The 15,048-nt window shown below is 36.4% G+C and overlaps 1 protein-coding gene and 1 long non-coding RNA gene across 3 annotated transcripts in view; one reads left to right on the top strand and one right to left on the bottom strand.

The window, feature by feature from the left end:
* The window catches only part of LOC106680593 (uncharacterized), a 36,522-nt gene that overhangs the window by 12,483 nt on the left and 8,991 nt on the right, over nt 1-15,048 (bottom strand). Inside the window, exon 1 of one of the 2 annotated variants that reach the window (XM_067050115.1) lies at nt 7,145-7,205. The exons of the other annotated variant lie outside the window; for it this stretch is intronic. Coding sequence (XP_066906216.1) covers nt 7,145-7,190 — 46 coding nt within the window. The 5' untranslated portion in view covers nt 7,191-7,205. Of the gene's footprint in view, nt 1-7,144; nt 7,206-15,048 lie in introns of those variants that run through there. 2 annotated transcript variants of the gene reach the window in all.
* LOC106680595 (uncharacterized) lies at nt 2,715-8,530 on the top strand. Its single transcript, XR_001343122.2, has 2 exons — nt 2,715-2,860; nt 8,058-8,530. It is a non-coding gene; the product is annotated as an uncharacterized lncRNA (long non-coding RNA).

Below are 15,048 nucleotides of genomic sequence, written 5' to 3'. Positions count from 1 at the left end.
AGGGGAGGTGTGCATGAGATACCCTTAAAACAAGAGAGAATAACGTATGTGAAAGAATGGCGGTATCCTCAGGCGTTACGAGAACATATTAGAGAAGAGTTGGCAGAGTTAAAAAAAAACAGGGAATAATTATCAACAGTACGTCACGCTATAATAGTCCCTTGTGGACGGTCAAGAAAAAGGTGGCACCGGGAGATCACAAAGAAAAATACTGAGTAGTCATTGATTACCGTAAATTGAACGAAAACACAGTCGACGTAAGATATCCCATTCCACGTTTAGAGGACAAGTTGGACAGATTGGGAGAGTCTACCATATTTAGCACTCTTGACCTTAAAGCTGGGTATACCACATTAAAATGCATCCGAAGGACCAGGCAAAAACGGCATTTTCATTCAAGCGAGGCCACTATGAGTTTACTAGGATACCTTTCGGACTGAAGAATATCCCAATCACTTTTCAACGTTTAATGGACGAGTTCCTCCAAGAAGTAGATGAAGCCATGTGCCAGGTGTACATGGATGACCTGATTGTTTTTAGCAAAAACGAGCGCGATCATGAAGCCCATTTGAGAACCGGATTCATCAGAGAATTAGGAAATTTGGCTCAAACTATCAAAGGAGAAGTCGGTGTTAGGGCAGGAACAAATTAGCTTTCTGGGACACACGATTTCAAGTATAGGGGTTCAACCAGACGCGCACAAGGTAGAGGCCCTCCACAATATAGCAGTACCTAGGGACGAAAGGAATTAGGCGTTTACTAGGGGCTCTCAATTACTACAGAAGATTTGTACCAGAAATGACAGAACACTTGGTCTCCCTCAATAATTTGTTAAAGAAGGGCACTAGATAAGTGATGACACCGGCTATGGAAAGCAATATTAGGAAGAACATCATGAGGCTACAACAAGAACCGGTACTCGCGTTCCTGGACATTAGCAAGAAGTTCACAATAACAACTGACGCTAGTGAATACGCATGGGGGGCGGTATTGTCACATAAAAACGAAGGAGGAGAGCGCCCCGTTCCGTACGGCAGCAGGAGGTTAACGGACGCCCGAATCACGGTACCGTGCCCTCGAACGGGAACTATTAGGAATCGTTTGGGTGGTGGAGCACTTCAGACCATATGTGTTTGGGAGGCGATTTAAAGTCCATACCGATCACCGGCCTCTTCCGTAGGTACGAAAACTGAAAGAGTCTGCAGTGCGCGTTACCCGCTGGAAAGAACTGCTCAGTCAATTCAATATGGACATCGTCTATAAACCAGGTAAGGAAAACTTAGTGGCGGACTGGCTCTCTCGTGCAATTATCATTAACGCGGTTGAGGAGGAACAAGTCGAAATGACAGGGGACGTCAGGCAATTCCTTCGGGAATCGACGCCAGGAGAGGGAGAGCCTTCCAATATAGAGGCAAACGAAGAGGAAAATCGGATATCAAGAGACGAAATCTCTACCGGGGGAGGGCCACACGAAATAGAGGAACTGGAGGAAATCATTAATGATAAGAAGCACCAAAAAGTTCTGTGGAAAACGAAGTGACCCGCCATTAACGACTCCAATAGCAGAATTACATCCAAAAAAAGATTATGATACACTGTACATTTGGTGGGATTGGAAACATGTCCTTTTTTTGAGCTCCTCCCGCCCAACCAGACCATTAGTTCTACAGTACACTGTGTCCCATTGAATAATTAAAGGCAGCGGTTGAGCAAAAGCGTCCAGCATTGGCTAATCGCAAAGGCATAGTTTTCCATCACGATAACGCCCGTCCTCACGTGTATTTGCAGATCCGGCAGAAATTATTGGAGTTTGGCTGGGTTGTGATCCCCCACCCACCCTACTCACCAGACCTTGTTCTAACAGATTTTCACTTATTTCGCGCTCTTCAAAACTCTCTTAACGGGAAACACTTTGATTCACTCGAGGACTGCAAAACGTACACTAGTTTATTGCGCAAAAATCTGAGTAGTTCTGGGAGGATGGAATTAAAAAATTACCTGAAAGATGGCAACATGTAATAGATCAAAATGGGTCATATATAATTGATTAAAAATATTTTCAAGAATCTGAAGTTTTTATTGAAATCACCAGTAAAAAACGCTACGAACTTATTTTACAACACAATAGATTTCTATTACTATTTTGAAATCTTTATTGACCACCACTTCCTACAAACGAAAAATTGATATTTAAAAAAAAATTACACAAGGGTAGGTATTTTAGAGGTACTTTAGATAGAAGAGTTTTCTAAACATTTGATATATTATATATACCATGAAAAACTATTTCAACAAGACTTTTCTGATATTAAAGAACATTAAATTGTACATTGATATACTGATTTTAATCAAAGTCGTTTTTGGGAAAAACCAAAAAATAAATTTTAAAATCGATAGCACATAGTGGCCAATATCGCCAACAACCGGCGATCTTGTCGAAAAAATAACTGTCATATCCTAGGCATATACCCGCCTCAAATATTCGATTTCAGGTTTGTACAAATATATCTTTTTTTTAGTTAGGCTGATCATAAATTCACCACAGATAATTTTGCGAAACATGATTATTTTGACTCAGGACCTGAAAATTTGTATTTAGGTCAAAAACTCGAATTTGCAATTTTGCAACATCGCAAAGCTTCTGCTACGTATATTCTATACATAGGTAAGTGAAATTAATAAACAACAAATATATTATACATATTTCTGTTTATTACCAGCTGGACTGATTTGTATCAATATCACTTAATCAATGACTATCCAGTAGTATACTGCTCGTTTACTTAGTGACAGTGCACTTGAATGAACAATAGGCTATACTTTGGGACAGAGCTAGAACTTTTCATTTTATTATTATAAGGTAAGAACAATGAATTAAAACTTATAGTTCTTTAGCAATAAGTTAAGGAACATAGGAATAATAAACTGAGGGCCGTCCGTAGCTCTATCAATCTGAGATCTGCGGGTGGCGCCGGTTCGAATACGGCCTTGGACGTTGACTTGTTTCATTGAGTGTCGGTCCCACAAAATGAAAAACTTTGACTCCCCACTATGAATTAGAATACGTTGGTCCGCAAATATAATTAGGAGTATTTTTGTAAAATGATCTCATTAATGACTGGAAAATTAAAGATAACCATTAGAATAAATACATCACTTGTTTTATTAAAATATTTACACTAACTGGATTAGGGAGGTTATAAGGTACTCAGTGTTGCCACAGTTTCTCCCCCACTTATTTTAAGACTACATTGAATTTTTGGACATCTTACATTCTACCCACTTCACCCAATCACTGACTTCTGCTCCTTATCCTTCATTTCATCACAAAATCCTTGTAGCGAGTAGGTGGCCGACGTACTCGTTGAGGGTGACATCTTAAGATGTTGTTCTGGTTCAGGTAAATCACTAGCTTCCACGTCTGGATCAGGTTCTGACGGGATTATTGCATCTGGACTCTTAGACTCTCGAGCTGGAATTCTTGGAATACTCTTGAATCTTGGAGCTAGACTCCTTGGAATGTCAAATGACTGGCATGGACCAAGTGTTATTTGCTTTTTAGGTTTTAGAACTAGTGTAGCTATCAGCTGATTGATGTGTCTTTTAATAGATCTTCCTGAATCCAGCAAAACTTGGTAATGACGAATGCCCAATTTTCTTTGTATTTCTCCAAATTGCCATACTTTTCTATTGTTTATATACAATCGAACTTGGGTTCTCTCTCCCACTTTAAAAGACCTGCAGGAATTTGAAGAATCTTTGAAGTCTGTGGTATGTATGAGAAAATGGCATCTAACGGATTCCCATCTGGCGATGAAGATACATTTCGGCTGGAGATTTTCCAAGCTAGAGGTGTTGCTCTGTATCGGAAAAGAATTTTCTGTATCTTTTCTTCAATTGGACAAGTCTCATTTGCAGCCGACTTTAGTCTGTTTTTTTAAGTTTGAATGTTACGTTCAGCTAGACCATTTGTAGCAGGATGTTCCGGTGCAATGATCTTTTGAAAGATTCCATTCCCAATTCTTCTGTGGAAGATCCCAAGGATGTACCGGAACTTTCGGAAGATTTGCGCGAGTCCAAGCACAACTTTCCCAACCTTTGACCTAACGCTCGATATCTTTGTCAATATTCGGCCAATAGACATATCGGCGTGCGAGCTGCTTCATTTTGGTTATTCCAAGATGCGTCTGGTGAAGCTCTAATGGAACACTGGAACGTAAACAGCTTGGAATATACACTCTATCTTGCCGGAAAATAATGTATCCACTAAAGTGTACTCGGAATCTGTAGCGTTATGCCTGAGATGTCATGATTTTCACTACCTCTGAATAATCTGTGGCTATTTTCTCTTTGATAATAGCCGCTGTTATTGCATTACTTGAAATATGGAAAAGTGTGTCTGCACATATTTGGTTAACTTCAACACCAATGAGCGCGTCTGATGATGGTCTGGATTGTATGATTGAAGTTCGAGAAAGACAATCAACGTTTTGATTATCTTTCCCTTTCTTACATTTGACAACATAATCAAACCCTGAAAGGAATGATGCATATCGTAGTAACCGTGCAGATGTCATTTGTGGGAGGGGTTTCCGCTGGTGGAAGATCCTGGACAATGGCTCGTTATCCGTGACATGTTCAAAATGTTTTCCGTATAGATTATAATAGAAATGAACTACACCGAAAATTATAGCAAGCGCTTCTCGATCAAGCTGACTATAGTTGGTCTCGAAACTGTAAGTGACCTCGATGCGTAGCCTATCGGCCTTTCCGTTCCTTCTATTATGTGGCTAAGGACAGCGGCAAGTTGTCAAAACAAGTGGCAATGCTGGGTCAAATGGAATAAGAACACGATCGCCACAAAGTTCAGCTTTGAGTTTCAAGAACGCCTCCCCTCAGTTTGGCGTCCATAACCAACGTTTATCTTTTCTCAACAAACACTGGAGAGGATACGAAATCATAGAAAAATCTGGCACAAATCTCGAGTAATACGTCACTAAACCCATGAAACATCTGACGGCATCAATGTTTGACGGGCGTGGCATATCTTGGATTGCTGCAGCCTTAATAGGAGATTTGATCAGTTTATTGTATTCAACAATATCTCCTAAATATACTATTTTTTCCTCTAAGAACAAGCATTTATTCTTGTTCAAATGAGGGTCATATTGAGAAAGTCGCTGGATACACAATTGAAGATTTCGAATGCACTCCTCCCTGGATCCACTGTGTACAATTATATCATCGAAATACGATTCTGTATTTTGAAGCCCTTTTAGAATTTGGGACAATATTCGGTTGAATTCTGATATGGCTGTTTTTATTCCAAAACTAAGGCGATGCATACGAAAAGTGTACAAATTGTCTGTATCATACTGCTATCATCGTAGACTTTTAGGTGCAAATAAGCTTTGTATAAATAAGTGGATAATAAGATCTTGCAAATAAGATCAAGTTTGCAAAAATATCTGGAATTTCGGAGACTTCAGAATATCATCGATGCGCCGAATGGGATGATTCGCCTGAACCAACCGTTCATTTTCTCCACATTTGTAATCGACACAAAGACGTACGTCACCATCTTGTTTGGGTATTACGACCAAAGGAGAGCCCCAATCTGTCGTTGGGACTGGTGAAATGATCCCGTCTGCCATCAGAGCATCTAATTCCTTGTCAACTCGGTCTCTTAAGGCATACGGAATGCTGCGTTCCTTGGTATAAACTGGCTTCACTCCTTCCATGAGTTGAAGATTCTTGATACTTGGAATCCTGGAATGCAACCAACTGTTTTCTTCAAAGATTGGCGAATAATTAGAAATTATTTCTTCAATTGACCCGTTGTTGAAGTTCGATACCTAGACTCCGAATCCATTGACGTCCTAGTAACGCGTCGTGTCCGGCTGGCACGATGTGTAATTCGCCCAGAATCTCTCGTCCGTTATAAGCGACCGTGACGACAATTTTTCCTTTGGGCTGGATGATGTTTCCCGAATATGATCGGAAAGCAATATATGATGCTTGAAAAGGAATATTCAAATTCAGCTGTTGGAACTCAGGTTCGGACAGAAGCGAATATTTAGCCTCAGAATCGACTTCAAACATTTGAGGCTTGCCATTGAGTTGGACTCCAATTATGTATTTGTCACTTTTGGCCATTTCAAACAAGTTGAAGATGGAAATGATCATGTTGAGACCATAAGTGGGGCCATACGCCTCTTGAGATACAGGCATTACCTCAAGAGTGTTGGTAGTGCTCGAATCAGTTTTCTTTCTTGATTCACGAATTAGAGTTGTGACGCATACTTTTGCACAATGTCTAATTTTTGAACAAGACCTACATTTCAATTTTTCTTTCTTCACTCTGCAGTCTTGTATTCTGTGATTGCTTCGCTCACATCTAATTCAGAGGTTGTCTATGCCTAGAGCTCGATAGTCGGGACGATAATTTCTGTTTTGAGGTATTCTTGAATTTGTACGATTCGAACTATTTCTAGAACGAATTTTTGAAAACTGTTGATTTCATTTGTGTCGCTCATTTGTTCATTAAAGTTACGATGACGATGGTATTTGGGCGCTGGTTAAGTTCTCTGCTTTCAATTTTAGCAGCTTCAAGAGCAACAGCTTTTTCTAAAATTGCATCCAATGTTGTAGCATTAGACCGTAAAATTTGCTCACGTAGACAAAAGCGTAAACCACGAATGAACTGAGCTCTCAGAAAAATTTCAGAAACAGAAATAACCTGTTTGCAGTTATCAGCTGTACATATTACGGACAGTTCGCATTCCGCTAAGTCTTGTAGCAGTTTTGAAACAAATTCTGAAATTGTTTCATTATCTCTTTGAAAAATATTTAGAAAATAGTACTGGGCTACTACCACATTTTTTTTGGAATAAGCATTTTTTCTAAATGTATCATTGAGTTCATCGTGTGATAGACTCTTGTCTGGTTTTTCTGGACCCAAAAATACTGCCAATTGATTGTAATGCACAGATCCAATACTAACACATAGAAGCTGTGCAATCTGGGTTTTATCTTTAACACTTTTCATTGTATATTAATTCTCAAATCGTAACAGGAAAATTTTTCTTTATTAGGAAAAAGTTTTGAAATGGTGGAATGCTCGAAAAATCAACTGAACCCATACCTGTTGCTATGGCAGGCTGAACTTTTGAAGCTATTTCATCAATCATTGCTTTTTGTGATTCTTAAATTGAAGCAAGAAGTAATTTAAATTCTTCAATATTCACTGTAATCAAAAATTGTAATTCTAAAAAAAAAATCTTAAAGAAAGTTACTGGAAACTGAAATTTGAAAATTATATACATAAAAAAAACACTGGAAACTGAAATTTTAAAATAAAACAGTCACTGGAAACTGAGCATTGAAAATTAATAAAAAAAAAACTTTCTGTTCACCTCTTCGCCAACTAAAATGATCTCGTTAATAACTGGAAAATTAATGATAACCATTAGAATAAATAGATCACTTGTTTTATTACAATATTTACACTAACTGGATCAGGGAGCTTATCAGGTACTCAGTGTTGCCACATTTTGTACAAGATTTAACCAATTTTTGATGTAATTAATTGAGCCCCTTATTAGTTTATAACATCCCCCCGGCTTAAATAGTTCGATAAGTATAATAAAATAGTTTTTGTAATAATGATTAGGTTGTTTTCAATAATAATAGTTGATGAACATGAAATAAATATTGAAAGATAGTTAGTTGAGCGAATGAGGTGATTGTAGGAAGATGCTTCAGGTGGCGTTCATGACAGGTAGAAAATATCAGATAAATACACTATATAGCTTTGTAAACTATTTTTGTACCTTTTCTGACCGCCACCCGGAAATTTTACCTGCAGTGAAATACAAATATTTCGACGTATATGTTAATTGCTTTATTATAGATTATTAACAAGACATTATTATAGCATGTATATTATTTCAAATCGACAAACTATTTCATTTTGTATTTTGATTGTAATCAATCTATTTAATCTTAAAATGCGTACAAAGTTTCGAATTCCTAACATATTTCTTAATTTTTTTCAGACGGTTATACACATTGTGTCCATTTTCCCAGCTATAGAAATCGATTAGAAACAATAAATTAATAAATATCAATGCCACAAGGCGAGCCCGGTGTGGTGAAGACACTCAGCCGTGATTACTTCGCCATGAAACGAGACTTCATAGACCTGGATTACAAATTTTTTAGTGAAAAAAATGTTGATTTAAAGAAACTTTACCTAAAAAGAAACAGACGGATTTTCAGACAAATTATGATGATTTTCTATATGGTGGACGTTATTGAAAATATGCTTTATTGCGACGATCTCACGACTTGTCCAGTTCAATATTACAGGCTTAAGCAAAAAGTGGACAAACCGACCGATGATGACGAACGTCTGAATCGGGAATTGATACACTTGAGGAGAAAGAGGTTGTATTCAAAGGTGATTAGTATGTCAAAAATGTTTATTTGACTGGTCTTATGCACTAATAAATTCATTTTATTAAAATAATATGTTCATTTTATGTGAAAATAAATATATACAGGTAAGGGTGCAAATGTGAAAACGTGGAGGGGGGGGGGAGGATTTTGTATATAGCGTTATTGACTTCATATAAGCTGCATTCTTATAAGATGAGCGAATGTTGTATTTGTTACAATACTTATCTACTCTTCCTACATGTATTTATTTTTGAGGTTCAGATGCAGATCGGTTCGTGTCGGTGAATTCTATCAACATTCGGTATTCCTCTCCTTTATCAGTCTAACTTATTCAATCACTTAATTTATTTTCATTCTATCATATTTTTTTTTTTCATTTCTCTATGAATCATTAGAATTGTTGTTTTATAAATAAATAAAAAATAATGTAATTAAAACGTTATGGTTAGGTCAGCATATCAATGCTAGAAATTTTCGGGTGTTCGGATACATATAATCTATGGCTTTTTAAACGAGCTTAGCAAATCTGTGATTATTATTGTATTGTTGTGGAACCATGACAAAAACAAAAACAAGTGAAGTGCTGCTACTGCACTGAGTTCAGCAAGGAATACGTCACATAGTTTAATTTTAATGTAGTTTAATTAATTAAGTACGTTGAATAATTGGTTACGAAAAATGATGCTGATGATTGGTCTGATTTAAATCCGTCTTTGTATATTATGAAGGCTTTTGAAACGTTTTGAAGAGGGAGGTAAAAATTGGATTTATTTTCTGATGTTTCGGTTTAAAGTTTGATTATTTGGAGGAATCTAGAATAGTTTTAGTACGTTGATGGGTCCAGGGTGGAAAGTCATTTTAGGATTTATAAATTGTTATCGTTTTGAGAAAAGAGATTCTTTTTAATTCCTGTTCTCTTGATAAAACGTGAGGAATTTAGCCTTTAAAATATATTTGATCGACTCTGCTATCGAAATACTTTCTAGATCGATAGGAACTACTATCACTAACAATACTTCACCAAGGAACATAAAAAGTTTTAGAGAAAACAACTTACCTCGTCACATACAAGCGTTATTAACAGAAAAACGCCGGGCAAGAGCGAGGTGGCACAGAACGAGATATCCCTCGGACAAAACTCATTACAATACATTGACTAACAGACTAAAAGCAGAAATTAGAAAACACAGAATACAAAATTTCCAGAACTAAACAGAAAACATTAATACCACTGACAAATCATTATGGAGAACTACTAAAATACAAATCCTTCAAACATTCACTTCTCACTGAAAATAAGACTTGGACACGATCAGATGAAGAAAAAACTCAAATGTTCGGTGAACACCTCTTCAAAACTTTTAACCCCCATCCTGATATCCTTAATCCAATCCATCTTGAACATGTTGAAGCAGAGATTACAATACCACTCCAAATGACCCTTCCTCCTAATGCCTTTCATCCCTCAGAAAACATCATCCACCAATTACTTTCTAGCTCTTGGCCACGATCTTATCACAGATTCTGAAACAGCTCCCTCGTAAAGCCATTCTATTCCTAACCTATATCTATGATGCTACACTCCGATTCACCTATTTTCCTGACCCTTGGAAAATGTCTATAATAAAAACGTTTCCCAAACAATTGAAAAGAAGAAATGAAAATATGTTCATCACGAAAGATTGTTTCATGAACAGTTTCGTGATGTTTGATTATTCTGTTTTTGTTTTTTTTATACTTCCACCTATATATGGAATGTATTGCGATCGGGAAAAGTTTCGAATTTGAGTTGCTTTTCAGAAATACATGTTTTGAGGTTCCAATACAAAAAAATCCATCTATTTCTCTGACCCTTGAAAAATGTTTATAATTAAAATGTTTCCCAAACCACCAGTTTGGATTTAGAACATCTCATCTCATCTCATCTACCATACAACAGAGTCATCGAGTGGTTGATGTGATATCTTCCACATTGGAGCGCGGTATGCACGGGAGTCTTCCTAGATGTTGAACAAGCTTTTGATCGAGTCTGGCATCCAGGTCTGCTCTATAAACTTCGTCAATTCCTACTCCCTACATATTTTCTTATAATCCGCTCCTACCTCACTGATAGAACCTTTAAAGTAAATCATAACCTAGCCTACCCATCTCTCTTTTCTCAGTTCGCCGGTATTCCTCAAGGTAGTATCTTAAGTCCCATTCTTTATACGGTTTATACAGCTGACATCCCAACCCATCCTAACAACATACGCTGATGACACATTTATACTGTCTGTAAACAACGACCCAACTAATGCATCACAAATACTACAGACACACATAACATCTATTGAAGAATGGTGTCAAAACTGGAGAATCAAAATAAATCCTGACAAATCCCATTAGATCACCTTTACTTAGGACAGATTCGATACTTAGGACTCCATTTCACAAGAGACTTACTTAGAATCCACACACAAGACTGAAACGACAAGAAACTGCTCGTAGATTCCGATTGCTACAACACTTACTAGACAAACGCTCTAAACTTCCCATTCACTACAAAAAATTAGTATACACTACGATAATCAGACCAATTTGGACATTCGGCCTGATGGACTGTATAGACAGCTTAGAAAATTATGGGGAATGTGCTAAACCAAAGAAAGTACATTTTTGAACGTATTTACGTATCGTTTTAGTATGCTAGTTCTATCGTTACCCCTGGAAGTACGGTTTATCAAGCGAAATATTTTTAGTTTTTTAGTCGTCGTTTTTAGTAAGGAGACATAATGGTGCCAAGTTAGACTTCTATCGAATGTTAGGCCTAGAAATATATGATAATCTGTGTATAGTATTAGGGAGATATCTAGAAATAGATTGTAAATTTTGTTTTATACTAAAGTGAAGGCATTTTGTTTTTTCAGTGATGTATTGAATATTATCAGCTTATGACCAATGTTGCATCCTGTTTGTTGTATATTGTAATTTAAATTGACATCTAGAACACTTCCAAATTGATAAAATATTGCCACTTTGGTGTAACTCCACAACAAAAATGCTTAAGTTCCCTTAAAAAAATTCAGTCCTAATTCATTTATAGCCAGAGAAAAAAGGATGGGACAAAGGACACAACCCACAGATACCCTATTAGTCTGTATGTGTTTCTGAAATAGGTCATCTTATTTGTACCCAATAATGCTGATTTGTCAGAAACTGTTTGATAATCAAGAAAATTTGTCCATTGATTCCTGAAGATGGTTTATGTTGTCAAATCCCTTCAGTATAGCAAAGAAGATAGCTAATTATTTGTTACCTGTCAATAAACACATACTTCTGTCTCGGATACTATCAAGTAATTAATTGTGGACCATTTCATTTTATTTTTATTTAAAAATTGTCGAATTCGTAATGTATCTTCCGGGTACAAGTGCAGTAGTTGAAATAATACTTTCTTTAACAAATAAAATTTAAATAGGATTAATTATTTCAATATTGATAGTTCACATACAATTTGACAATACTTGTACATACATTTTTGAAATGATAAAAATGATGGTTAAACTAGAATGTTTTGAAAAAGATAAGAAGTTCACAGAGATATTTTTGGAACAAAGAAGCTCCAAGGCCCTCTTGTAAAATAAATTAACTGAAAAGTTTCCCAAACTGCAACTTGACTTGATTGAAATGTAGGTTTAAAAAAGTTAAATTTTCCATTAAGTTGTTTTAAATAATACCTACATATATGATTTATTTTAAGTTTCTAATTTCAAACTGTTTTTGTTTTATAATTTATTTATTACTCAGTATTGGACGCTGGGGGTGGTGGACACAAATAAAATGTTTTTAAATGTTCTTACTGTTTTATTAGTTACAGTTAAATAACATAAAACGTTCTTACTGTAGTGGGAACAAACAACAAAATACATACAACTAAGCCTTGGTTGCAACTTGACAATCGATATATTCACAGTTTGCCAGAGAGCAACATGTATACAATAAAAAATGAATTTTTACATCTCACTTTAACACACCCTCTTAAATATTGATTTTTTATCAAATTTAGTTTTATATAATTTTCTTACAAAAACAGGGTTAATAGAATTTTCATTTTACATATATCAACAAAATAATTTTTAAATTACAATATTATTTTTGTGCACAGAAAAAACTTTTATGTTACAATTTTTTGATTTTAGGTTTCACAATCACTTCACTGAGTCCTAGGTTTAAACATCTTCAACTGGTCTTCTGGCCTTTTGTAGATGATTTGGACTTCTCATCTTTCCACTGTATCCAGACTTTTCATAGTCAGAATTTGTGAATGTTGCTACTCAGATGAGCAGGTAGGTAGATACCTGCAGCCATAAAAGGAATAAGAGAAGAAAATAAAACATCACAAACCTGTATTTGTTAAAGACTGTATAGTTGGAGTTAGTGAAGAACCCTTTGGTGAATACAAACCGTTTGAACCATTAGTTTATGTTGAAGAACATGAAGTTACTAAAAGAACATTTAAAAACGAGTTGAGTCTTGATTCAGGTTCTGATGATGAAAGTGGTGACGCATTGATGGTGTAGCGAGAGGGGCGGTTCGGCCACAACTCACCAGAGAGCAGCACCTCGAGCCTCACCGAAGCTCTTAAATTTACATATTACTTTATTTTGTAAAAAACACATTATCATTTTTATATATTAATAATTTCTGTATATAACACTTAACGAAGTCGATAAAATGATTAATAAACGATACCAAAACAATGCACGAAACTATCAACGAACCGACCGGTCACAGCCACATGGACTAGGCATATAAATAAGGGGCTAATCCCCTCTACGATCTTTGATCCACAGCCTTACCCAGGTCTAGTCGTAGCACTTGTTGCTTATACTCTACTTGAGATAGAAAGGTTCATTACCAATCGGATTCTCACAAGAGTTGTTTTTTAGTACGCACACCCTAGACGATGGTCTATCTCCTCTCCTCTCCTCTCCAGCAATCTTAGACCGTCCGCTTCATCTCGGCAACTAAGATTGTAACCTAATCCTTAGCAGTTACACTTGTCCGTTCGCTTCATCCGTTCGGCAACCAGTGTAGTTGATCCCGTCTCTCCACAGCTCTAGTCCGTCCGCTTCATCTCGGCAACTAGAGCTGCACCTAGCCTTATTAGCTTACTTGTCCGTCCGCTTCATCTCGGCAACTAGAGCTGCACCTAGCCTTATCAGCTTACTAGTCCGTCCGTTTCATCTCGGCAACTAGCAAGCTGGCTCCTATCTTGACAGTTCTAGTCCATCCGCTTCATTTCGGCAACTAGGAGAACCTCAGACTCTCTTACCTTGACCTCCTCTACCTGCGTCAGTGTCCAGGGCTCATCCTCTGGCACGGCCGTTCCTAAATTACTTACTGAATACGCCTTGTCGAGACCGTTCTGTAAAGTGGATATCAGGCTGGAGAACCGCCTAAGACTAGACAACAATGGAAATAAAAGTAGGAAATGGAAAGCCTATAGAAGAGGATAATGAAAATTTATCTAAAGGTGAAAGAGAACTGGAAGAACAAGCTGATACAGGAGACCAAAACAATTTGAGACTTGAGTTGGTTCATTAAGATGTACAGATAAGTCTAGAGAAGAGCAAAACACAGATAATTTAGAAGGAAAAAGTAAGAAAGTGGATTCCGAAGCAGATAATTTAGAAAAAAGTACGAAATATACAGGTACTAAGAAGAAGAAACCAAGAAAGAAAAAGGGATTCAGTGTTTCAACAAATACAGTTAAACTTTGTGTTGATCCAAATGTTTAAAATAACTTCAAAAAATCTGACTATGAAGAGTTTGGATGCAGTGGAAAGACGAGAAATCCAAATCATCTACAAAAGGACAGAAGACCAGTTGGAGATGTTTGAATCTAGGACTCAGTGAAGTGATTATAAAACAAAATAAAAAAAATTATAACTTTAAAGTTTTTTCTGTGCACAAAAATAATATTGTAATTTAAAGATTATTTTGTTAATGTACGTAAAATAAAAATTCTGCTAATGCTGTTTTTTGTTAGAAAAATTATATAAAACTGAATTTGATAAAAAATATAAATATTCAAGAGACTGTGTTAAAGTGTAATGTAAAAATTCATTTTTATCGGTTGTTGAGCTAAACCGTTGCTAACGGTTTTGTAACAGTCTGTAAGGTAGTTCCGTTCAACAGTTATTACATTTGAAATGATCATATCATCTGGTATATCATTGCCCAATGATTTTAATATGAAAGCTATATTTTCGATTGAGCTTATATTGGCTTGCCAAGTCTATCCCAGTCTTAAATATAAAATCAAAGAATTCTTGCAAAAGTTCAAACTTTTGCTGAGAAATATTTTTCTCATATGTTACATATTCTGGTATACGTTTGACTTGCAGTAATACAAATAAAAATATGAGTCAATGCTCTCTGATTTACAGTGGTTACAATAAACCTTTGGGCTTTAGCATCACTTTGCATATAGAGATTATATTCTTTACTTTGCTGGTTTCTGGTGATCATGCTACCGAGCGGGACGGCCTGCCAGCTCGACAGGTCAGCTGTGAATATATCGAATAAGCAGCCCCGCATCGAGAA

Source organism: Halyomorpha halys, unplaced genomic scaffold, assembly GCF_000696795.3.
Source record: "Halyomorpha halys isolate HHAL.00 unplaced genomic scaffold, Hhal_1.1 Scaffold269.1, whole genome shotgun sequence".
Taxonomy (NCBI): domain Eukaryota; kingdom Metazoa; phylum Arthropoda; class Insecta; order Hemiptera; family Pentatomidae; genus Halyomorpha; species Halyomorpha halys.
The sequence above is the reverse complement of the archived record's forward strand: the minus strand, read 5'-3'. Positions and strand labels throughout refer to the sequence as shown.